We start from the raw sequence: 26,405 nt of genomic DNA on the forward strand, positions 1-26,405 counted from the left end.
CATTCGGAACAAAGCCAGTACCGAGTTTACGCGGCTCGAAGACCACCCAAATCCCCTCCTAACGGGATTAACGGATTACGACGTTGAACACCTTCGCCATAAACGGCCAAGGCTGCTTCTCGTCTGACGATCCGGGAACCCGACTGTCCTTTCCAAATCCACTTCCGATATCGCTAATTTAGCGAATATTAACTAATATATTTTCCGTCTGTTTTAGATCCGATGAAGAGGGTTAAGGAAGATTCCAGGAACCTCAAGAGGCCCGTCAAGTTCACCGTTCACCGTACCTCAGGTACTAAACGGCAGGCCACAATTTTTGGCACGTTCGAAAAACAGAAACGAATTAAACAGGAAAATAATACTTTTGTGGCGGATACAGTAAATATGTGTCTTAAAGCCAAACATTCCAAATTCCTTCACAAATTGGACCACCCAGCTAGATGAAGTTTTGTATAAAGATATTAATGAGGAAGTTGATGCAACAAAAAAAGACTGATTTCAAAACAAATGACGTGAAAGCGAAATCCATAATAGTTTACTGTATAACACAGCGGTTCTTAAACTGGGGTCCGCGGACCCCCGGGGGTCCGCGAGTTAATAGTCGGGGGTCCGTGACTTCATTAATAACCATCAAAATAGTAATTTTTAAATATTACTGAACCTTTAAATTTTAAATGAAAAAATTGAGTAACGATATTATCCCTGACGCGACACACCACCGACAAAAACCGTTGGCAAACTACTTCTCACCGTAGCGTAGTGACGACCGCTTCGCATACGACCGACGGCGCCGTAAACTTACGATACAACGCTCAGCGCCGCTTTGACGGTGCCGCTCTCGAGTAAACCGAGGTTTAAGTGAGCGTAAGCGTAATTGATAAATAATTTGCAGTATTATTTAAATAACAAACAGGTATGTGAATGTGCAAGATGAATATCTAAGGTAAGTTAAATTTGTTTGCATTTTTGTAGTTACCATGGATCGCTGGTTAAAACCCGGTACAAGCAAACGTAAGCGTGACGAGGATCAAGAAAGCTATCAAGAAAATAGTGTTGTGAGTTCCAAAAAGGTTTCATCAGTTAAAATACGGAAATATTGTTCTGAATATTTATCATTAGGCTTTACAAATATAATTGTCGACAACGTAGAACGGCCGCTTTGTGTTATTTGCCATGAAAAGTTATCAAATGAATCAATGAAGTCAGCAAATCTTCGTCGTCATCTACAAACAAAACATGAACAATATGTCACTAAAGATATCGATTTTTTCAAAACAAACTGGGAGATTTAAAAGCAAGTCAAAAGTTGATCCAGAAAACAGCATTTGCTAGTAATAATGAAAAAGCTGTTATTGCTTCATATCAAGTGGCACTACTGATTGCGAAATCAGGAAAACCTCATACTATTGGGGAAAACTTGATTCTTCCAGCGGTGAAAACAATTGTTACGACAATGTTGGGTGATAACGCAGCAAAGGACTTCAATCTGATTGCAGTGTCGAATGACACAGTGAAAAAAAGAATAATAGATATGGCAGAAAATGTTAAAACTCAATTAATTTCGAAAATAAAAAACAGTCAATTTTATTAATTGCAACTCGATGAAGCAAAGACGTTGCCGACAACGAAAATTTATTGGTTTTTATTCGATATGACTATGAGGACAACATATGTGAAGATTTTTTATTTTGCCAACCACTACAAACACATAGTACAGGAGGAGAGATATTCAAATGTGTAAATAATTTCATAGAAACAAATAATATTGAATGGACAAAATGCATAGGAATATGTACGGATGGGGCTCGTGCTATGAGCGGCACTGTAAGAGGACTTCAAGGTTTAGTGAAAGATGTTGCGCCTAATGCTGCTTAGACGCATTGCTGTATACATCGTGCGGCACTAGCTGCAAAAGGGATGCCTACAGATTTAAAGAAAACATTCAATGAAGTTGTTAATTTTATTAAAGGTCGTCCATTGAATTCGCGAATTTTTAAAGTTATTTGCGAAGAAATGGGAAGTCAACATAAACAGCTACTTCTCCATTCCGATGTACGCTGGCTTTCTCGAGGAAAAGTATTAAATTTTTTTCTTTTATTAAATTATTAAATTTTTTCAAATTTTCATCTCAAGGACCGGTTTAATGACCATGACCATTAAAAAGTTTGGTTTATGGACAACTAGAATTAAAAATTATAACATGGAAAATTTTTCAATACTAAACGATTTTCTGGAAAGTTCAGAACAAAAATTGTCTGAATCTATTATATTAGAATTTATTCAACATCTCGAAAGCCTTCGAGTATCATTAAGGAGATATTTTCCAGAACCTAAATCTGAAAATGAATGGATTAGGAATCCTTTTCAGTGTAATGATATATCTACGTTGCATAATTTGTCGACATATGAACAGGACCAACTTGCAGAACTTACTTGTGATGGATGTCTAAAGCAAGTTTTCCAAACCAAAACACTTGCAGAATTTTGGACATCAGTAAGAAAATTATATCCACTAACAGGAGAAAAGGCAACAAAGTTTTTGTTACCTTTTTCGAGCACATATTTGTGTGAAAGAACTTTTTCCACATTAAGTTATTTAAAAAATAAATACAGGAATCGTTTAGATGTGGAACCAGACCTGCGATTGAACGTTTCCTTAACCTCACCGGATTTTAAACAATTGGTTTCAGAAAAACAACTCCATCCCTCACATACAAAATACTCTGTTATTTAAATATTTTTTTGTTGATAATAATTAGAATGTATTTTTTTGTATTACTTTACAAAGTTCATGAAATAAGAATGACTTTTTTTCATTATTCCTACATATGTATTTTTTATTTAGTTTTAATAGGGAAGTTTGTTGAAAGGTTTTATTTTCATTTATTTAACATTAACATAGAGAACGGGGTCCGCAGTAAAAGTTTGCTTTTTATGGGGTACTTAAACAAAGAGAGTTAAAGAACCGCTGGTATAACAGATAAACATCAATAGAAGAACCAAGAAATTTCAAAGAAGTTATTCAAAAAGGATGAAAAGACGCAATAGAAGAGGAATTTAATTCCTTGAAGGAACAAGAAACATGAACCGTAACGGAATTGGGAGCAGAAACAAAACTTATAGACAGGAGATGAGTACTTACAGAGAAAAGAGATGGTTCCAAGAAAGCAAGATTAGTGGCAACAATCTTCAACAATCATACAAGGGAAATTCTGAAATAAAATTGTACGCACCTGTGTCTAGAATGTCATCAAAAAGATTATTTTTAATAAACGCTTTAAATAATGGTTGGATGATGCAACACATATATATTCCATCTACATTCTTGAATGGAAGATTACAGTCAGATGTGTATATAAAAATACCTGAAGGTATTAAAGAGATTCCAGGAAAGGTTTTAAAGTTGAATAAATCACTGTATGGTTTAAAAGAATCACCAAGATGTTGGAACGAAAGATTTAATAGATTTGCATTAGAAAATGGTTTCAAAAGATCAGAAGTGGATTATTGCTTGTATATAAATGACGATGCATGGATGTTATTGTATGTGGACGATATATTGTTGATTGGAAGATACGAGAAAGTTCTAGAAAATTTGTAAAGTGAATTTAAGGCAATAGATTTGGGAAAGATAAATGAATTTTTAGGAATGGAAATTATACACGAAAAGGACAAAATGTTTATCGACCAATCAAGATACATAGATAAAATTCTGGACAGATATGGAATGAAGGAAAGTTAACTGCCATGATAACTGGTTATTTTAGTGAGGGAGTAGTTAAAAGATATTCCATAGAGAGAAGTAGTGGGAAGTCTTATGTACGTATAGCTACATGTACGAGACCTAATACAGGATGTCTGGTATCTTCTGCCGTAATATCGTAAATAAAAGATCAGCAGGTGTCGTCGAGGTTCCGGGATCATAATAGTCCGTGTCGTGCCTTGAAGAGAGCAACATCGCCTGGAGAGAAGTTGAAGAATTCGTCAGACCTGCTGCGAAAGCGAAGGAAGGGGGAAGGTTCATGTTCTACTTGGGTGACCTCGTCAAAGCATAATCCGGAGTAGGTAAGTTTCTTTCGAAACTAAGAGCGCCCTTTATAGCGTTTGTTCCTGCAAGGAAAAGTGAGTTTTTTGCCTCATATTTTAATCGGCAGAAATGCCTTTTAAATTTGGAAAAGACACATCCGTATCGTGTGAAGACTTTAGCTTGCTAGCAAGCTTGGTTGAGACACACATTGTCGACAAGAACGGGAAGATGGTTCCTATTCTTCCCAGCCGTCCGCCTTCCCCGTTGACGGCGGCGACTAAACCCTCACTCCCGGTCAGTTCCGCCTCCCTCGTGGAAGCGGCAGCCAAAAAATTAGGCCTATCACCATATACCGCCCTTGGACGTCGACTTGCACAAGCTACTCACAGAAATACAAATCGCCGACGGTCCGCAACCGCCCACCTTACAGCTCAGTCCGTGTCATGCCTTGAAGAGAGCAACATCGCCTGGAGAGAAGTTGAAGAATTCATCCGACCTGCTGCGAAAGCGAAGGAAGAGGGGAGGTTCACGTTCTACTTGGGTGACCTCGTCAAAGCGTAATCCGGAGTAGGTAAGTTTCTTTCGAAACTAAGAGCGCCCTTTTTAGGGTTTGTTCCTGCAAGGGAAAGTGAGTTGTTGCCTCATATTTTAATCGGCAGAAATGCCTTTTAAATTTGGAAAAGGCTCATCCGTATCGTGTGAAAACTTTAGCTTGCTAGCAAGCTTGGTCGATACACACATTGTCGACAAGAACGGGAAGTTGGTTCCTGTTCTTTCCAGCCTTCCCCGCTAGAGGCGGGGACGAAACCTCCACGCTCGGTAAGTTCCGCCTCCCCCATGGAGGTGACAACCGAATCGTCATGCCGCCCGCCTTCCACGTTGAAGCCGGCGACAAAACTGCCACGCCCGGTCGATTCCGCCTCCCTCGTGGAGGCGGCAGCCAAAAAATCAGGCCGTCTGCCTTCCTCGTTGAAGGCGGCGACCAAAACTTCACGTTCGATTAGTTCCGCCTCCCCAGTGGAGGTGGCAGCAAAAGTCAGGCCGTCTGCCTTCCCCGTTGAAGGTGGCGACTAAAAAACCCCGCCCGGTAAGTTCCGCCTCCCCCGTGGAGACGACAGCCACAACGTCAGGCCGACCGCCTTCCTCATTGAAGGCGGCAACCAAATCGTCAGGCCGTACGGTCTCCCCCGTGGAGGCGACGACCAGCGCGGCAGACCTCAACGCCTACCTCGCGGAGGCGGCGACCACCACCCAACCGAGGTCCATGGCTGAGGCGCTGACTTCCGTCCCAACGGGTGAAATGGACGTCGATGTAGCAGTCGGCCCATCCAAATCCGCAGGAAAAAGGAAGGCGAGCAGCGACTTGGAGGAAGAATCTTCGGAGGCGGTGCGTCACCGCATGGAACCAGTTTCCAAGCGGATCCCCCCGGTAATCCTTCACGCTAAAGAGAACTGGGATTCGATTTCGGCGGAGATGGCGAGACTTAGGATCGCCTTTTCGAAAGCCAGAGCGGTTCCGCAAGGAATCAAGATAGAACTCCCCACCGTGGAAGCCTACCGCGCTCTGATGAAAATGTTGATGGCTGGTAAACACCAGTACCATACATTTGCCCTCCCCGATGATAAGCCGTTGAAGGTTGTCTTTAGAGGCGTCCCTACCAGTATTGGGGAGGACAGCATTGCTGCCGACCTGAGAAAACAGGGATTTTGGCCTGAAACCATAAAGCGGTTGCGCCAGGGCTCTGAACGGAGGCCAATTCCCCTGGTTCTGTGCGTCTTGAAAAAGACCGCGGACGCTAAGAGGATTGTCGACCTCAAGACGGTAAAGGGATTAACCATTACCGTCGAGAACGCTAAAAAGAAGACGGAAGTTGGTCAGTGTCATCGCTGTCAGCGTTACGGCCACTCCCAAGGAATGTGCAATGGTGCACCTCGTTGCGTTAAGTGCGCCGGTGATCACTCGACGGCTTCCTGTTCCAAAGCAAAGGATGCGCCTGCCAAGTGCATCCTTTGCGGTGGCTATCATACCGCCAACTACAAAGAGTGCCCAAAACACCCGAAGGCGGCGGAAACGAGGGCGCCGGCGGCAGCCCCAAAGGTCAGAGCGACCGTTCCTCCAAAAGCGCCTATCCAGGTGCCAAAGGGGGATAAAAAAAGCTCCAGTAGCCGCAGCGAAACCCGTGCAGGCGGTTAGTAGATCGGCGAAAAAGCCAAAAGGCAACACTAACGTTGCCCCCAAAGCGAACGCTCCGGCTATGATAAGTGAGGTCAAGATGATGAAACTCTTATGATGACTCATCGAAGACCAAAAGTACCTCATTCGCTTGAGTTGGCTTATTGGAATGCCAACGGCCTTGTCTGTAAACAGAATGAGCTTCGCGAGTTCGCCGAAAGATACGACCTTGATGCGATACTCATTTGCGAAACTCATCTGCAAGCGGGCGACAAGCCGCGGCTGCCCAATTATCGCTTCTATCGAAACGATAGAGTTGGAGCAAGAGGTGGCGGGACAGCCATCTTCGTAAGGACCAGTTTGGATCATTACGAGGATCTGACTCCCCCTCTTCAACATCTCGAAGCTACTACGATTGTAGTACGAACACTATCGGGGTGCGTTCACTTAGTCGCCGCCTAAAATCGGCGGTTGTTGGAAGACGATCTAACGGGTGTCTTAGATACGGACAAAGGCGTGGTTATCGCCGGCGACCTAAACGCCAAGCACCCATCGTGGAACAGTCGGATCGCAAACGCGAACGGTAAAATACTGTGGAGTTTTACCGACGAGACGGGCATTGTCACCGATGTCCCCGCCATCCATACGTATTACCCGTCGAAAGAAAGGCAACGATCTGACGTTTTGAACATGGTCGTAATGAAAGATGTCAGACTAGTTCATAGAGTTACCACGCTCAATGAAGGAATTCGAGGAATTCATTTGGAACAAGGCCAGTACAGAGTTTACGCGGCTCGAAGATTACCCAAATCCCCTCCTAGCGGGATTAACGGATTACGACGTTGAACACCTTCGCCATAAACGGCCAAGGCTGCTTCTCGTCTGACGATCCAGGAACCCGACTGTCCTTTCCAAATCCACTCCCGATATCGCTAATTTAGCGAATCTTTTTTTTTTGTGTAGCAAAATTTTGCACAATACTTAATTTATCAATAATTTCATGGTAACGGAGACAGTTTAAACAAAGGTAGTTGCTGGCATTATTAATTAAATATCTACTAGAGAAGTGGTACATTTAAGGGAAACAGAACGAATTATTATTTTAACAATGGTTGGTTTTGGAGATCGTACGAGGACGTAACATACAAGTACGTGTTTTATTTAACCCTTAGTGTGCACACGGGGTCATTTTGACCCTAAAAATTTATTTCAACTTATATAGCCTTAAACGGGATTGGCTCATTGAATTGTATTCCTAACGAAAGTATAGGCTCATCTCCTTCCCAAAAGCAGGTAACATCGTCACTTGAGAAATTTTCTCAGTATACTCCAAAGCAGATGTGCGCGCGATAGGCAGGGTCAGATTGACCCCAGTGTGCACGATTCGAGTGTTTAAGTGTTTCGGTGTTTAAATGTTTTTATTTTTGTGTTCTGCACGTAGAATGTCGTATAATCTACGGCCGCGGAGTGTTGGAGAAGCTTTAGAACAGGAGGAGCCTGAAATCGTCGATTTTGGAGGTGAATCGAGTAATGACGAATCTGATAATGTTGAACAAATGTCGAATGATGACACAGATGAGGCAAGCGACCTTGGTGAAATAGAAGCCGAGGTTGAAAATCCGTCGAAACAAAGTCGCGCCTCGCTGTCACGTGCGAGAGGAAGACCAATAACTACAATGAAGGGAAAAAATGGATATACCTGGTCTGTGAAACCGGTCGAAAGAAACGCAAGTAAGAAATTTACCGTTTACTCTGCGCACTACCTAGTGTTATTTCCATATTTTTTTTGTTTTTTAGATCGACGTTCATCGACGAGGATTTACATACCAGGACCAGCGAATGACGCTCTGCAATGTGAGGAAATCGTTCAATTCTGGGAGGTATTATTCACAACGGAAATGCGCGAATTGATCGTGAAATATACAAACATAAAAATTGATTCAACCAGACGTGAAATTACTGACAAAGGTGGCATCCTCCAAACTTATCATCATACAACTGATTTGATTGAAATAAACGGTTTCATCGGATTGCTCTATTATGCTGGCATTTGGAGAGTCAATCATATCGGCGTCAAGGAGTTATGGTCCAACACCGAAGGTTACAACATGTATCGAGCTACCATGCCTGGCAGACGGTTTATTTTCTTTTCACAGTCGATACGGTTCGATGATAAAACAAGGAGGCCACAAAATAATAAGTTCGCCTGTATTGAAGAGTTATGGAATATGTTTATTGAGAAATATAAATGGAATTATAAACCTCACAATTTCTGCACCGTGGATGAGCAGCTATTATCATTTCGAGGGAGATGTGGATTTCGCGTTTATATAAAAAGTAAACCGGATCGATATGACCTCAAACTTGTTAGTTTGAACGACGCGAAAACTTTTTACATGATCAATGCTGTTCCCTATACGGGCAAAGTACACATCGAGAAAGGATTGTCTGTTTCTGAAGATGTATTTTTTAAAGTTACGGCTCCTATTCATGGAACTGAGCGTAGTGTGACCTGTGATAATTGGTTTACTTCGATCCCATTAATTGAGAAAGCCTTCAAAGATCCCTATAAAATGAAAATAACAGGCACAATTAGAAGTAATAAACGCGAGATCCCGTTGGAAATGAAGATAGCAGGAGATGCGGAAACTGGAAAATACGGTTTTCACGAGAATATCACCTTACTATCTTGGACACCACGGAAGAATAAAATTGTTTTAGTGGCATCCTCATATGTTACATCGACGGAAAATGAAGCGGAATCGCATAAACCTCTCATCATAAGCCACTACAACACTACGAAAGGTGGCACTGATGTTTTCGACAAATTGTGTCACTCGTACACCGTCTGTCGTGGTACAAAACGATGGCCATTGCGATTTTTCTTTGGAATGTTAGATCAGGCGGCTGTCAATAGTAGAATACTCCATACCTGCCATAAAATGAACGATTCGGAGAAGGCGAACGAAAGGCTTTCTGGAAGGGAAAGCCAAAAACAGATTGCCTTCTACCTGTTGAAACCGCAGCTCCAACGCCGACTTGAAACACCGTCGTTGAGGGTAGGGATACGAAAAAGTATCGAATCCATTTTGTCTATCGATTCAGCACCAACTCAAGAACATCGATCTACGTTTGAGAAACGAGTTCGATGTGCATTGTGCGATCGCAAAAAAGACCACAAAACTAAGGCAAAGTGCCCATCTTGCAGCCGAGCGATGTGTGACGATCACAGAGCCTACTTATGTATAGACTGTGCTGGTGTACAGTCTATACATAAAAACAGCAGTATATTTTAGTTTAATCGTTTTTGTGAATTAAAAAATTCAAATATAAGCCATTTTGTACGATTATATTTCGAATTATTTACTGCGATCCCTTATTTTCCACTTATCGCAAAACTTGAAAATTGCCGAACTTCACCTTCATAGATAAATATACTTTTTGGAAAAGCCATGTAATCGAATATTTTTTCCTTAAAGCATAGACACTTACCTACAAAACCCTAAAAGGATTTCCCCTCCGACTTCATAATTATACTCGCGTGTCACAAGTACGGTGTACAAATGTACAAGATGTTGTAGTGAATCTCACATCTATTATTGATGGTTTTTTTTTCATTTGCAGAAAGAAAGGATCGCTACACGAATAATTCTTCCCTTCCTATTTTTATGTTTACTTTATGTGTATTGTCTTATTGGTTGAGCAGCGCGCTAGCTAATAACAACATTCCTAGAATTAAGAGCGTCCAGGGGAAAAAGGTATAAATATTGAGAAAGTAACTTCTAACGTAAATTGAGCCAAACCTAGACGCAAGAGTGAGAGTCCGAGTAGTGCCTTGAACAGAGAAGCATCACCTTAGAGAGAAGTTGAAGAAATCGTCCGACCTGCTGCGAGAGCGAAGGAAGGGGAAGGATTCATGTTCTACCTGGTTGACCTCGTCCAAGCGTAATCCGGAGTAGGTAAGTTTCTTTCGAAACTGAAAGCGCCCTTTTTAGGGTTTGGTTCCCGCAAGGGAATTTTCGCCTGCATTTTAATCGGCAGAAATGTCGTTTAAAAATGGAAAAGGCTTGTCCGCGTCGTATAGAGATTTTAGCTCGCAAGCTTAATCGACACACATTCCGTCGACGGGAACGGGAAGTTGATTCCCGTTCTTCGAAGCCGTCCGCCGTCCGCCTTCCCCGTTGAAGGCAATAGAGTTCATCGTAATACAATGTCAAAATAGTCTAAGTTAAAAGGACAGCTTAGGAATGCAAAAGCTATGTTGAACTGTGTAAGAAAACTATATAACGAAGGCCGATTTGAGTATATCGCAACTACTTTGAGTGCTATGACGAAGGAATGTATAATTCTCAGTCGTCAAGATGATATTAGTATCCTCCTAAACATTGTCGGTCAGCTGCTTAGGACACAGGAAATGGACGTAAACGTTCTCCGCGAGAATATTATTAGGAATGGGTTAGGTTGCATCTTAGCCCATTCTGTTGGACCAAATGGAAAGAAACTGCAAACAATTGCTTTCTCCGACATATACTACAGAAGATCTCCTCGGCACACTATTTTGCGTGTTGTTCCCGCTCGTACTCTGCTAGCTTGGAACAGGGAATACCTTAAGTGGTTCCACCCTAACCGTCAACGGTATTGGTGGCGCTGCAAAAATTCACATTTTAAACACAGCGAAATTATTTCGAACATTTGAGAAGAAGAAACAAGTTTTGAATAAATGGAAGTCAAACGGAGGAGTATTAATTATGAGCTACAAAATGTATAGAACTTCAAGGTCTATGGGCCCGTCACTGCTTGGTCGGTCCAGGGCCAGACGTTCTAATCTGCGACAAAGGACACCGAACAGCGCATCGCCAGGAAGCGAATTGTTCTAAGCGACAAACCGCATGAAAGAAATCGGGCAGATTACTGACCTATGATCGAATTTACCAGGCCAGAATATCCACCAGATTTTGTGGAAACAGAATAAAACAATCATTTAAGCGTCATGGTGCAGGAGAAGATAAAAATTCCATGCGATGTAATTAACTCCCCTTTTATATATAAATTCATCTGTATAACGATCTTTAGCCTAAAATCAAATAGATCAGGCTAGAATTTTTACCCGAGGTTGTGCAAACTGAATGAAAAACGACCATTTAAGCGCCTTTGATGTGAATATAGTAGTATCGGAGACACGTTACATTTTACGACTAAAACTTAACAAAAGTGTAGCGAATATTTTAGTAAAAGGTCATTTTAATATTTAAAATGGTGTAACATTTGCAGTATCATCTGTCTTTTAGCTTTCCCACCTCACAGCAGCATCCTTCCACCACGTATGTTTTTGGCTCTATGAGTGATCAAGAGACCAATCCTGTGCCATCTGGACCATCACCTTCCCAAGATGACGTTGCTTTGCTGAGCAATTCTCTTCAAATAATAAGTAAAGGCACTGTAGAAAATCCAGTACCAAAATCGGTCAGAAAAAAGATAGAATGTAATAAAGAACTGCAAGGAGTTATAAGAAAACTGGTATTCGTTTATTACCTTGCGAAGAGATTTCCGACTGCTCTTCCACCGTTTTCTTTAGGTGCGTACTGACTTGAGCATTTTAGTCCGAACGAACCAAACGAACCGAGCGCGCATAACCGAATTCGCCTAGTTAGTACGGGACGCCGAACCGAACTACGCGAACCGAACGCGAAGAACTTTTTCGGAGACTTGTCGGTAAATGTGAGTTGCTCAAAGGCGTTTGTTTATTCGTTGATGTTCAGTGTGTACGGACATTCGTCACGTTCGCAACGTTCGTTGATTTGTCTGCGCCAATGGATTGGAATAGAGAAAAGTGCTTAGAATTGATAGATATTTATGAACGATATCCTATATTGTGGAATCCAAAAGACGGATTATATTATAATAAAGTAAAAAAACATGACGCTTGGTCATTTATTGACGAAAAATTTGGATGTCCTCCCGGAGAAGCCAAGAAGAAGATGGATAGTCTTCTTGCTAGTTTCAGGAGGGAAAAGGCAAAGGGGAAAAAATCTATAGGAACTGGTAAAGGTATTATTTATTACAACTTTTGTTTTTATTTCGGTACCTAAATGTTTATTTTACTACAGGCAGGCATGAAATTTATGTTTCCAAATGGTTTGCCTTCGGACGTTTGGCATTTCTTTTGGATAGAGATGAACCCAGGACAACTTTAGATACTGTTAAGGTATGTACCTAGTTAATTACAACATTCAGAAATTGTTTAATAATTGTCGTATTTATAAAAAAAAACTTTTTATTCAATATATTTTCATATCTATTTTTACAATAGTTTTGTGGATTTTCAAAATAAATTTTAATTCGGTATTGCATAGTTACATATTAATAGATACCAAATCATTTAGAAAAAAACATGAAACCGAGATACTTGGAAAGTGAAATAGGTACTACATATTATCACATAGGTACTCAGCAAAGTCATTACGAATTTCTTTCGCTGCATTTGCCGATTTACGCGGAATATTTATGATAGGCAAAAATGATGTTCCAGTATCATTTGCTTTTCTCCAACAACCTGGGGTAATGTTGCCCACATCGTCTTCTTGGTCGAAAGTCCCTTGCGGCGTGTAAATGTTTCTAGAGCTACCGCTATTTCTAAGAAAATTATGCAGATAAACAGTTGTCAAAACAACTAATTGTGCTTTTTCAGGGCTAAGTAACATTGGTTTTCTTAGCACTCTAAAAACTGCCGACTGGATCCCAAAAACATTTTCTACTACCCTTCTTGCTCGACTAAGCTGAAAATTAAACGTTCTTTCAATTGATCCCGTTGAATGTAACCCAGAAAAAGATTTAAGTATATGTTTTGTTAATGGAAATGCTTCATCGGCCAAAAAAACATACGGTAATGTCTTGTTCAGGTTAGGTAACATTGAATCTGTAGGTAAGTCTAATGTACCGTTTTCCAATTTTTTATGAAGTGTAGAATTTTTGAAAACTCCGCCGTCTGATATCCGACCTTGACAACCAACATCCACAAATATGAAATTATAGTCTGCATCCACGAGAGCAAATAAGACGATGCTAAAAGTTGATTTGTAATTATAGAAGTCACTTCCACTTTGAAACGGGGCCTGAATTACTACATGCTTCCCATCCATACATCCTACACAGTGAGGAAATTGCCATTTTGTTTCAAACTGAATCAAATTAAAATTTAGACTTGCGGTTTTTCTGATATGCCTTATGGTATATTTAGCTTTAAACGATTTACAAACGAAGGTTTCTTTATTTCAGGATGAAAATGCTGAATTAGAAACGGAAAGTACATTCGAAACTGGAAGTGTTTTGGAAAATGAAGATGCTACAGATAATGTACAAGGGACTCAAGAAACAGCCCCCAAAGTGGGAATCCAAACGCAGGAAATAACTGCCCCAATGCCTCAATCATCCACCGTAACATTAAAAAAACGAAAGAGACTCTTTGAACGTGAAACGGTTGATAATCCGAAGATAGATGAAGCTTTAGGAATTTTAAGAGGCGCGGTTGCAAATAGTGCTCTTAAGACGGATGGATGCAGCGTATACGGACAACATGTAGCTCATAAATTAAGAGGCTACACGAAAAGAGTACAAAATATAGTAGAACACCATATTAATAATATATTATTCAATGCTGACATGGGATACTATAGTCACGTAGAATCGCCATACCCACCATCATCTTCAAAGCAATGTTTAGCCACTCAAACGCCTCAACCTTCACCACAACTTCAAACCACGATACCTTCTCCTTCGCCCTCTTCTTGTAATAGCTCGTATCAAATGTCTGTTACCCCTTTAACCCTAATCGAAAACCCCAACAGAGTCGTACACCAGCTTGTCCGATGCCCTCACCACTGAACTCATTCATAATACATTTTCAGAACGTCAGGATGAGTCCAGGACATTTAACGATTGGTGAATCATATTATATGTTTTTGTTTTTGTTTGTTTTTTGTTTGTGGAAACCAAATCTTAAAATATAAAAAAAAAATATTAAAAACTTACCTTTACTTGATCCTTTAGTCCTTGAATTAGTGCGTCGCAGGTTTCTATAATAATGACACCGATGCGTTGTTTGCAAATTTTAAATAAATATTGTAAACTGCTATAAGAGTCTCCTGTAGCTAGGAATCGTAAAGTAAGCGATCTTGTACAGGTATAGCTTTACGAAATTTCGTATCCTTTTTGGCAATTTTGGGACCCACTAGAATCAATAGTTTTTCAAAGTCTTCTGCAGACATACGTGTAAAATTTTTAAAGTGAAAGGTATCCATAACTCTTAGGAGGGTCATATTTTTGCGTCGTAAAAATAAGCTTCTTGCCCATACCTCTTTTGATTTTCTTTTCTTCACTTTACCATTATCTGCCATGGTTTGCACAAAGAAAAAAGCAGCAGCAGCTACGACAACACTCTCTGCGTCCATGATTTATTGTAACTGGCGAACATGGGAACACAACAAACAGATAAATACGATCGAACACCGCGAAATTTTTTTTGATCGGTTTATTTGTGCGCGCTCGGTTCGTTCAGTTCGTTCGGACTAAAATGCTCAAGCCAGTACGCACCTTTTGAGAACATTGTATCGTTGGTTAAGAAAACTCCATTTTGTTTATAAAAAATTAAACAATAAACCAATTTTAATGGAACACCCGAATGTTGCTGCAAATAGGGCAGATTTTTTAAACTCTTTGCTAACTTACCGAAACACCGGATGGAGAATCTATTATATCGTGTTCAAGAGGTTAATGGCTATAGAGGTGGGATAAAAAGACCATCAGGCGCCGGTCAAAGAATCATTATCTTACACATTGGCAGTGAAGATAGATTTCTACCGGGTGCAGAAAAATTCTTTATTGGCGAGACAAAGTAAGCTAAAACTGATTATCACCAAGAAATGAATTGACAACATTACGAAGAGTGGTTCAGATATGTATTGCCCATAATACTAGCGAGACCTGTTATCATGATAGACCAAGCCCCATACCATACTATGTTGGATCCTAATTTCAGAAATCCAACTACAGCATGGAAAAAGGGGACATCATCAGGTGGCTTCAGGAAAGGAATGTGTCGGTATCTGAAAGTTATATCACATTTTCATCGATGACCAGACCACAGCTTTTACAACTGTCACATCCTTATCATTATCAGAGACCTTATCTGTTAGATTCTTTGGTACAACAAATTAGGGGCGATGAGGTAAAACTGCCTTGGTTACCAGTTGCATACTGTGAATTTAACGCAATTGAATTAATATGGGCCTATGATAAAAATAAAGTGGCAAGGAACACCTATAAAATTAACGACGTTCTCAATTTTTTGTCGCGATGCAATTGCTTCAGCTACGCCACAAATATGGCAAAATTGCGTCAGACATGTTAAGAAAACTGAAGATAAATACGATGTACGAGGAATACCTTAATATGGATGAAAGCGATGACAGTTTCTCATCAGACGATCTCTCTGAAACGATGTTTGGTGAAAATGAAGTTTAAGAGTACCGACACACACGGCGTTTTTAACCGAAGCGTTTAACGAGTCAATTCCTGAATCAATGTGTCTTGGGTTACATTAAACCTCGTAGGTTTAACCGAAACGTTTAACGAGTCTATTACCGAGTCGATGTGTCATGCAATATATTCGTAATAGTGGGAATCACACACAGCGGTATTGCAATTTCGGTTTAGGTAGCGGTTTTAAAACAACTTCGGTAGGTCGTTGTCGTGACAACTCGAGGCGGTTTAATTTTCGTAGTAATGGCTGTACAAAAATGAGACGTAGAAAAGCTAATCAATGAAATAGAAATTCGACCAGCACTTTGGGATATGAGGAAAAAGGAGTATAGCGATAGAGTTATGAGAAGAAAGTGTTGGGACGAAATAGTGGATTTGTTTGCTAATGAAAGCAGCACAATTGAAGAAAAGAAGACGTTAGGTACAGTGCCACACTTAATTATTGGCACAGCAATCGTTTTTCGTTTTATGGCTGTTTTTAAACCAAATTAACAAATGGTATTAGGTGAAAGTATTTATCCTATATTGTTTAATTGATTAAATACCTTATGCAGTTATTTTTGTATAAAAATTTATTTTTAATAATCTGTTTTAAATTAAATTAACAAAATAGTATTTATTTACAACGCACAAAATTATTGGCACACTTAACAATTGGTACAAACGTACATTATATGCTTAACCGAAATGTCAAATATCCTAACTGTGTGTTCGTATTTCCCCCTATTGACAGTTAATTTAATTTTTAAATCGAATTCCATCTTGTCTTTATCAACTAAAGTATTAGTTAAATATAAATGGGTCGAAAACAGAAAGAAACAACAGAATCAGAGCGCAAAATAATTCTTCATTTGCACAACCAAGGCAGATCGTATACTGAAATTGGGGAAATAACGAACAGAAGCCGATATACTATTCGCAGTGTTATTGACCGATTTAAAAAAGCATCAAATTTCAAAAGTATTAAGCGTACTGGCCGTCCCCGAACATTAAACGATCGGGAACGCAAGCAGATTATCCGAAAAGTCAAAGCAGATCCAAAAATAACGTCAACACAGATTGCTACTGAAGTAAAACAAGATTTTGGTAAAGATATTCATCCCATAACCGTCAGAAGAGTACTACACGAGGCTGGTTATAGTGCGCGTGTTGCGAGGCGAAAGCCACTAATATCTGTACGTAACCAAAAGAAGCGCCTGGCGTACGCAAAGGAATATAAGAATAAACCAAATACATTCTGGGATCAAGTACTATTCTCAGATGAGAGTAAGTTCAACATTTTCCGATCTGATGGTCGTATTAAAGTATGGAGAAGAGCCAATACAGCGTTTGATAAAGAAAACCTTGCACCAACAGTCAAACATGGTGGAGGAGGGGTGATGGTGTGGGGCTGCATGTCAGCTGCAGGGGTAGGCGAGTTAGTATTTATAGACGGTATTATGAAAACCTCCATAAAAGTATCAAAAAGTTAAATTTGTCGTCCACGTACACATTTCAACACGATAATGACCCAAAGCATTCGGCTCATATCGTGCGTATGTGGCTGGCATATAATACCCCACATGTCTTACCACACCCACCGCAGTCTCCAGATCTTAATCCGATTGAACATTTGTGGGAGGAATTGGATAGACGGGTCAAAAAGCTTCCAATTACTAACAGGTTGGAGCTGAAACAGGCATTGTTAGAGGAGTGGTACAATATTGAGCAGAAAACAACTCAAAATTTGGTTCACTCCATGCCAAGGCGTTTGGAGGCCGTTATCAAACAAAAAGGGTTACCTACAAAATACTAATTTAGGTTAAGGCAGTTTTAAAATAGTTGTTTTTTAACTGTGCCAATAATTTTGTGCGTTGAAAATAAGCACTATTTTGTTAATTTAATTTAAAACAGATTATTAAAAATAAATTTTTATACAAAAATAACTGCATAGAGTATTTAATTAATTAAACAATATAGAAAAGATACTTTCACATGATACCATTTGTTAATTTGGTTTAAAAACAGTCGTGAAATGAAAAACTATTGCTGTGCCAATAATTAAGTGCGACACTGTATGTATAACTAATAATTTCTTTAAAAATGTATAGTAAAGAAAACGCAAAAAAAATTTAGTGGTTTCATTCTAAGTTTTTGTCTTCGAAATATTTGGCGTATTTATCTCTAGCAGATAATGCTAATGAATTTCCTCTATGCACTGTGTCTGGTGCTAGACTGTTAAGATTGGGATCCTCATCAAATATCTGGTCATTCGAGCGAGTGCCATCTCTTGTCCTTATGAAATTATGTAGTACGCAAGCTGCTTTAACAAGATTTACAGTTCCATCAATATCAAGATCAATAGGCCGATGAAATATACGCCATTTATTGGCTAAAATTCCAAAAGAGCACTCAATATATCTTCTTGCTCGAGATAATCTAGCATTAAAAGTTTCTTTAATAGATATGAGCTGTTTTCCTCCATAAGGCCTAAGCAAATTTTCAGATAAAGGGAATGCCTCATCACCAACTATTACAAAAGGATATTTTTCATTTGTTTCATCAATACCACATGGTGCAGGCACCCCTAATGTACCATCACATAATTTTTCATAAAGTTTTGAATGTTTAAATATGCCAGCATCACTTGATTTTCCATATGATCCTACATCGATGTATGTGAAGCAATAATTGGCATCGCACATCGCAAATAATACCGTAGAAAAATACTGTTTATAATTATAGTACATAGAGCCACTATTTGGTGGCTGCTTAGTTCGTATATGTTTCCCATCTATTGCTCCTATGCAATTGGGAAACTGTGCAACTTTTTGAAATTCTTTAGCAATTTCGATCCACTTCTCTGTAGAACATTGAGGTATAACTTTGTCTGCTAATTCAATCCATATTGTCTTACAAACGTCTTGGATAATGCTACTAGCACTAGATCTACCAATACGAAAATTATAATGTAATTCGGCCAAAGAGCACCCCGTAGCCAAATACCTAAAAGAAAAAATAAACTTGATAAAAATTATATATTGTTAATTTGCTTTTCTTATAGGTAATGAAATGCATAAAAAGTGGAAAAATATCCGAGATAATTTTTCAAGAAATATCTCCAAGAAAGAAAAGGGAAGTCAGGAGCTGGAGGACATCTGAAAGCCCCTTACCTTTATACGCAAAGGTTATAATTTCTTGTCGACATTATCACACCTAAAAGAACAAGCAATTTTTTGGAGCCTACTGAAAGTATAACTAGTGATGAATCTTCCTTTCAATTTGTCAGTAGACCTGGAACATCCACCCAACTTCCACAAAACAAACTCGTTCTGCTATTGGAAAAAAAAGAATGCGCTCTGTGGAAGATAAAATCTTAAGCTCGCTTGAGAGCTACGAAAAGAGATGCAACAAGCCAGTGATTGAAGATGACAATCACTATTTTGCGCTTTCTTTGGTGCCAATGCTTGCCTCGCTGCCAAGACATTTCAACACCAATTGCAGGCTTGAAATAATGCAGGTTATTTCAAAATATGTTACGAAAGCCGAAGAACAACAAATTGCACCAACCCAACTTATTCCGCCATACATTATCCCATTCAGGCACCAGATTCACAACAACAGTGTTCCATACCACCTCAAAATATGACCAGCCAACAGCCGATCTCGATACAACATCAAGCACCTTCGCCAGCCGCATCGTACCTCTCAAGTTTTTCCGAAGACGATTCCCACTTCACTATTTTTTAATATAAATTAAGTAATAGTAGTACATAGTTGTTAAAATAAAGAATATACAGGGTATAACTTAAGTGATGACTTTAATTTCAATGGGTGATTCCTTGTTATATTTTAAGCACAAAAGTTCATATGAACCAAGACATAGGGTGTCAAAGTTGAGAAAATAAATCGTATTTTCGAAATAATTTCATGAAATTTCATACACAGGGACTTTTTGGAATGACAAATTAAAATTTGTCATAAAAAAAAAAAGGTATACCTAATTGAAGTCGATAGGAGCAACCGTTTTAGGACATGTAAGACATTCTTATTGATGTTAAGATTTAAAATAAAAACACATTGTTTTTGTTGACATTGTTGATTTTGAACATAAAAAGTGTCAAGATTACTGTCAGTTAAATATCTGTTCTTTTGCAGTTAACTATGAATAACGTTGAATTAGCTGAAATGCATTTGATTTATGGACTAGCAGATGGAAATGCTGCACAAGCCCGTCGACTTTACCAGGAACGATATCCCAATAGACCACTTCCAACAGCAAGAACTTTCATAAGGCTGCATGCTAGAGTGTGCGAAACTGGATCTGTAAATGCTCACGCTGAACGTATTGGTAGACCTAGAACAATAATGACACCACAACTAGAAGAAGCAATCTTACAAGAAGTGGAAGCTAATCCGTCAAGTAGTACACGAATATTATCTGCACAGTTTAACATCAGTCATCAAGGTGTTTGGAGGGTTTTGCACAGAAATTTACTTTATCCATACCACATTCAACGCGTGCAACTACTGTTGCCAAGAGATTTTTCTGCACGGTTAGATTATTGTCGATGGTTTCTCGAAAAACTACGCAGAATCCCAACTTTACGTCTAAAATTCTATTCACAGATGAGGCAAGTTTTTCACGTGATGCCATCAGAAACTTCCACAATAATCATTTTTGGGATTATGAAAATCCCCATGCCATTGAAGAACGTGGATTTCAGCAGCAGTTTTCGGTCAATGTGTGGGCCGGAGTTCTTGGTGATCATGTCATCGGACCGCATTTTCTTCCTCCTCGACTGAATGGTGAGACTTACAGACAATTTCTAGATGACACATTGCCTGGTCTGTTAGAATATGTACTACTAGCAACCAGAAATGGCATGTGGTTTATGCACGACGGGGCACCTGCTCATTTTAGTCTTGCTGTTCGCCAACATCTTAATTACACTTTTGCTCAGCGATGGATAAGTCGGGGAGGACCTCAGCCGTGGCCACCACGATCTCCAGGCCTTAATCCGCTGGACTATTTTTTTTGGGGACATCTGAAATCGCTTGTTTATGCAACGCCAGTTGAAGATGTACATGATTTAAGAAACAGAATTGTAAATTCTTGTAATGTCATACGCAACACTCCAGGAATTTTTGAACGTATGCGACAGTCGATGAGCAGAAGATTATATGCTTGTATTGAAAATCGCGGCTCTCATTTTGAGCATTTGATTTAATTAAAGTTTGATAAATAAAATATTATTATTATTGTACATTCAAATAAAAATGCACAAATAAATGTTTTTTTGAAGGTTATATTATTATTTATTTTCTCAACTTTAACACCCTATATCTTGGAAACGAAGCATTTGCGGACCCATGTTCTTATGAACTTTTGTGCTTAAAATATAACAAGGAATCACCCCTTGCAATTAAAGTCATCACTTAAGTTACACCCTGTATATTTTATTTGCTTACCGGAGAGTTATTAATAATTTTTCCTTTGGTGTTATTGAACTTCTCATACGTATATCTTTCTTTGTTAGCTTCTGTTCTAAAATGGCGAGTAACTCGTCAAAAGTACTACGTGACATCCTAGTGTAATTAAAAAATTTTTCTTCGTCTCTTTGTACTTCAGCAAACAATGTATGATAATGTCCTTTCTATTGCCTTTCTTTGATGATTGGATGTATCCACATTCTTCGTTTTCTAACTTTTTTCTTATTAATTTTCCAATTTAAATACAATAGCGACAAATATATAATGTCGTCCATACTGCAAACCGCACCAACAGCTTAATGTTTTTATTATAAATTGATCGACGCGTTAAACGCGGCGTTAAACGCGGCGTTAAAACGGCCGTGTAGGTCTTTACCCTAACGCTTCAAGTAAATTAAACCGACGAATCGAGTCACACCGACGACCTACCGAAGCTGTTTTTAAAACCGCCGGCAGAAACGAAACGCGCACTACCGCTGTGTGTGTTTTCCACTATTACGTATATATTACATGACACATCGACTCGATACCGATGTTCCTGGCACTTATCGGATTAGTGATTGTAGCAGGGGCAAAGACAACACAGGAAAGATTATGCAAAAAGGACTGAGTTGAATTTTATCAAGTATGTAATTATTATTACCCTATTAGACGGAAATATGCGATCGATAATCGTATACGCTACTCATCGTTTACTTAAATAGTTATCTACTACATGTTACTTGATTGATGTACAAATTGATGTATATCTATTAGTAATGCGTACGCATCGAAGAGGGCACTACGGCTTCATTTATGTTAAGTAAGGTGCGCCAATAAATCGACTCATTTTCTGTATCGTGATGGTACAGTAATATTATTGGTATGTCAGATCATCAATATTACCATCGCATCTATCACCGCAAGAAATTACTAGCACTTCGTCAACACAAGCAAGCAAATACATCAATGCTTACAAATTTCGGCAAGAATTTCGTTCTTGTCAAATGTCAGCAGAAGATGCCCTACTGGTTGAAGCTAAATTAACTAGACGTCAATACAAGATTATTAGAATGCAAAATCCTGGCATATACCCATCCTACAAAGTTGTACAGGAAGAGAACAAGAAATGCTATCCAAATAAGGAAAGTGTAAATATCACAACGACTTTAGCAGAAGTTGAATTACAAGTTTTGCTAAATTATACCGTAGAATGTTTGATTACTGCAAAAAAGGATGTCATAAATTCACTAGATGAGAAGGATTTGAGTAATCTTTGTTTAATAACCAAGTGGGGGTTTGATGGTAGCTCCGGCCACAGTTTCTATAAACAAGCGTTTCATGATTCTGCAGACCTTTAAAAATCAACTTTATTAAAGAATCTTTAAAAGTTTCCATGCTAGAAAAAAATAGAGTTGATAAAGAAATCAGAAATTTACAGAACAGTGATTTAACTTATAATGGAAAATTAATTTCAGTTAATCATAAGTTAATTTTTTCTATGATTGATGGCAAAGTATGCAATTCACTAACTGAAACTTCTTCTACACATAAATGCTATATTTATGGCGCAACATCGAAAAGCTTTAATTCTATTGATCAAATGATAAATAGAGAAATAAAATCTGATTATTTACAATTCGGGAGGTCAGTAGTACATGGTTGGATTCGATTTTTTGAATGCGTTTTGCATTTATCGTATAAAATCCCCATAAAAAGTGGCAAGCTCGAGGTAATGACGTTTTAAATTGAGGTTATAATAGAAATGAAAATGGAAAAAAAACTAATAGAAAAAGTAAGACAACATGACGTGTTGTACAATATTCGGTCCCATGACTACAGAAACCAAAATATGCGTCAAGAGGCTTGGGAGGAAATAGGGGGATATTTGAAAATCAAACGTAAGTGTACATTATTTATATATTATTTTTTATTATTTTTTTTAGTTTTTGTTTTGTTTTTTTTTCTGTTTCTTTCTCAATTGTTTTCATTTACAATTCTTCCTCTGCGAACTATATCTGTTTGCCAGGAGACACTTCCTGTTCGAGAATTGAAATATTCCTTAAAATTCTCTCGTACTTGGAATGCAGTTTGGGTACAGTTTCGTCTTAAATTATCTACATCTTGTAATGCGGTTAGATGTGGCTCTGGCTGTAATTCCAATAGTGTGTTGTTTGGATCACATTTAGCATCTGAGCATAGCATATTATGCAGTGAACAAGATGCTAGCACAATTTTGTCTACCATTGTTGGTTGTACTTCTAAAGGTTTTTGAAATACTCTCCAACGAGCAGCTAATATTCCAAACGCATTTTCTACCACTCTGCGTGCTCGGGACAATCTATAGTTAAATATTTTATTGGGCTCATTATTTGTAAGGTAGTGCTTGCTATATGGCCGAAGAAGATAAGATTTTAAAGGAAAAGCCTCATCCCCAACAATAACGTATGGCTGTGCTTCTCCATTTTCTAAAAGAGAAGCATTTTGCGGTACATGTAAACTGTTATCTTCTAACTTTTTTCCTATCATCGAACGAGAGAATATATTACCATCGCTATTTCGACCGTAAAATCCTACATCAATTGATATAAACTTGTATTCAGCATCAACAAGGGCTAATAGCACAATAGAATGATTTCCTTTGTAATTGTAAAATGAAGAACCTCCATTTATTGGACATCTAATATTTATATGTTTTCCGTCTATTGCCCCTATGCAATTTGGAAAATTCCACAACAAGTTAAATCGTTCTGCAACTTTTTTCCAATTTTCTTCTGTTGGTGTGGGAAATACAGTCGATCCTAATGTCTCCCATATAGCATCGCAAACTTCTGCTACAATTTTTCGAACTGTGCTAAATCCTAACCTGTAGTTAAAAGTGATGGAGCGAAATGAATTTCCGGTTGCCAAAAATCTGCAAATATAATTTCGTAAATATTTTATTTTATAGCAGAAGAAGCGAAGGTGTTATGGGATAAACTGCGGAGGTGCTTTATGAATGCGAGAAGTAGACGAGTTAAAAAAAAAGCGGTCAATCTGCTAAAAATATAATTCCATGGAAATATGAAAACCAAATGAGTTTTATTCAACCATTTTTGGAAAATCGAAGGTATGTAATCGCAAGCAGAATACGGGCTTGCAATAAAATCGCTTTAATAAAATCGCTTAAATAAAGTTCTACATTCATATTCGTTTTACTTCGTCACTCTCAAAGTAACAAGTAAAACCTTTCGCAAGTTTGTTACAAATTTATTTAAACTGTGCGATTTAATTGCAAGCGATTGTAATATAAATGCTCTTGTTACAATTTGCGTATTGCTATAGAGTACAAGCAAGTTTAGTTGATGATCAATATAACAATACAACAACTGAAAATGATGAGAGCGAAGCAGTGGATCCCGAAGTTGATAATGCACCAGAACATCCGCCTGAAGATACGGAGAAAGATAAGCAACCCGACGTGGAAAATGAAATAATTCAACGTAGGGAAATTATAAAAAAAACGAAAAAGGGATGCAGAAGGAAATCCGGCATATGAAATGATAAAAATTTTAAAAGACAATGCCGAGTTTCGTAAACAAAAATATGAAAAAAAAAAACTGCATCGTCTGGTTTGGAGCAATTAGATGAGACGGATATGTTCTTTTTGAGTATGGCAAAGATGACTAAACAGTTGCCCAACATCGAACAAGCCAAAATAAAATTAAATCTTAGCAATGCTGTTCTCCAGGCGGAGATTCACCAACACGAACAACACAGGCATATTACTACAGGAGAGCAATGTTCGAGTCACTCTTCAGTGGCATCTACTCATCAAACTTCCTACACACCTATGTTGTCACCAAACGAAGCAACAAACTCTGATAACATATACTATCAAAATTGTTAAATATATTCTTTAATAAAATGTTAGTGTAGATTTATCAGTACTTACCTTAAACAAACTGCCAGTCTTTCCTGTGTACTAATTGGATCTCTAAACTGTGTACTTTTCTTTTGTATTTTATTTTTAATAATGTCATGTACAAATTCAAACTGTTCTTTAGACATTCTAAAGTACATGTGAAACTTTTTCGGATATTCTTCCAATTCTTTTACTAATCGATGATATTCACCGAAATTATTTCGTTTTTTATTAATTTCATGTACCCAGTATGACTTTTTCTTTTTACTTTCACTAATAGCTAAACATGTAGCCACATTTTCTAAATCTTCTTCCCATTCTGAGGAACTACAAGAATTGCTACTGTACTCCATCGTATACATAGCAAATCGTTTCACAACAATCTGATATTAAACAGTGCGAATGAAATGAGCGCGAAATTATACAAAATGTGCGTAAAATGTGTCTCCTGCGCTTCATATCACGTGATATCATGCTTACATGATAGCACGAAAGCTCACGTGACGTGAGCATAGTGTGTTCCTACCTTAAGACTCATAAAAGTATTGTAGATGCCAAACCATACGATGATTTTACTGTCACCAAAAAAGAATGCATCGGGCATGTACAAAAAAGACTTGGAACGCGACTGAGAAACGTGAAAAAAAGGGCTGAAAGTCTGGGCGGTAGAAGTATGTTGACCGATTTATTACGGTTTGGCCATTCGCCGAAACACGGATTCCGTTGAGAAGATGCGGAATAAAATTTGGGCTACTTTATATCATAAAATTTCGACGGACGAGAAGCCGCAGCACGACAAATGTCCTGTAGGCAAAGATTCTTGGTGCTCATGGCAGAGAGCTGCTGCTTTTCAGACTGTTGAAATTTATTCTCACAAGCCGGCGATGCCAATGAAAGTTTTTAACGCCATTACGAAAATCTACGAAGATCTCACAAGGGATGATCTTCTTTCTCATTGTCTAGGAAGATATACACAAAATGCAAATGAGAGCTTAAACGCAATGGTTTGGTCGATAACTACGAAAACGATATCGAGCGGCAAAGATATTGTTGATATAGATGATGGTTTTCAAGGTTTATTAGAGATAATGAACGAATTATAATTAAAAATCGGTTATGAATGTTACAATTGTTGCCTGGAAATAGATGAATGCCGAGTCAAAGCCGCTAACTACTCATCATCTAAAACGAGAAAGGACGCCAGGAAAGAACAAACATTACTCAGAAAGGAGGAAGGGGAGCACCTTTTGGATCAAGAAGGCGTGTTGTACGGTGCAGGGATAGCAGAGTGAAGGTAAAAGGTGTATTTTTTA

General features: G+C 38.5%; 2 protein-coding genes across 3 annotated transcripts in view; both read right to left on the reverse strand.

The window, feature by feature from the left end:
• Positions 1-25,454, reverse strand: part of LOC111422252 (uncharacterized) — a 31,456-nt gene extending 6,002 nt beyond the window's left edge. The window contains exons 1-3 of one of the 2 annotated variants that reach the window (XM_071199852.1): positions 25,123-25,454; positions 23,738-24,102; positions 288-23,656 (exon numbers count right to left, since the gene is read on the reverse strand). In XM_071199852.1, the coding sequence (XP_071055953.1) occupies positions 23,166-23,656; positions 23,738-24,102; positions 25,123-25,454 (1,188 nt within the window). In that variant the 3' untranslated portion in view covers positions 288-23,165. Of the gene's footprint in view, positions 1-287; positions 24,103-25,122 lie in introns of both variants that reach the window. The other variant, XM_071199851.1, reaches the window with a different exon arrangement.
• LOC111419573 (uncharacterized) lies at positions 17,858-19,416 on the reverse strand. The gene is made up of 2 exons (XM_023052399.2): positions 19,367-19,416; positions 17,858-18,722 (listed from the first exon to the last, which is right to left on the reverse strand). The coding sequence occupies exons 1-2, from the start codon at positions 19,414-19,416 to the stop codon at positions 17,858-17,860; spliced, it is 915 nt and encodes a 304-aa protein (XP_022908167.2).
• Positions 25,455-26,405: the final 951 nt, after the last annotated feature.

Source organism: Onthophagus taurus, chromosome 11 (genome assembly GCF_036711975.1).
Source record: "Onthophagus taurus isolate NC chromosome 11, IU_Otau_3.0, whole genome shotgun sequence".
Lineage (NCBI taxonomy): Eukaryota > Metazoa > Arthropoda > Insecta > Coleoptera > Scarabaeidae > Onthophagus > Onthophagus taurus.

What these genes read in the sequence shown, in the direction of transcription:
- LOC111419573 (XM_023052399.2), bottom strand. Translation starts at nt 19,416, where the DNA reads ATGCGGCTGGCGAAGGTGCTTGATGTTGTATCGAGATCGGCTGTTGGC. An exon ending in TCGAGATCGGCTGTTGGCTG is followed by an intron (nt 18,723 to 19,366) that starts GTCATATTTTGA and finishes TTTTTCTTTTAG; the next exon opens with GTATTTGGCTACGGGGTGCT.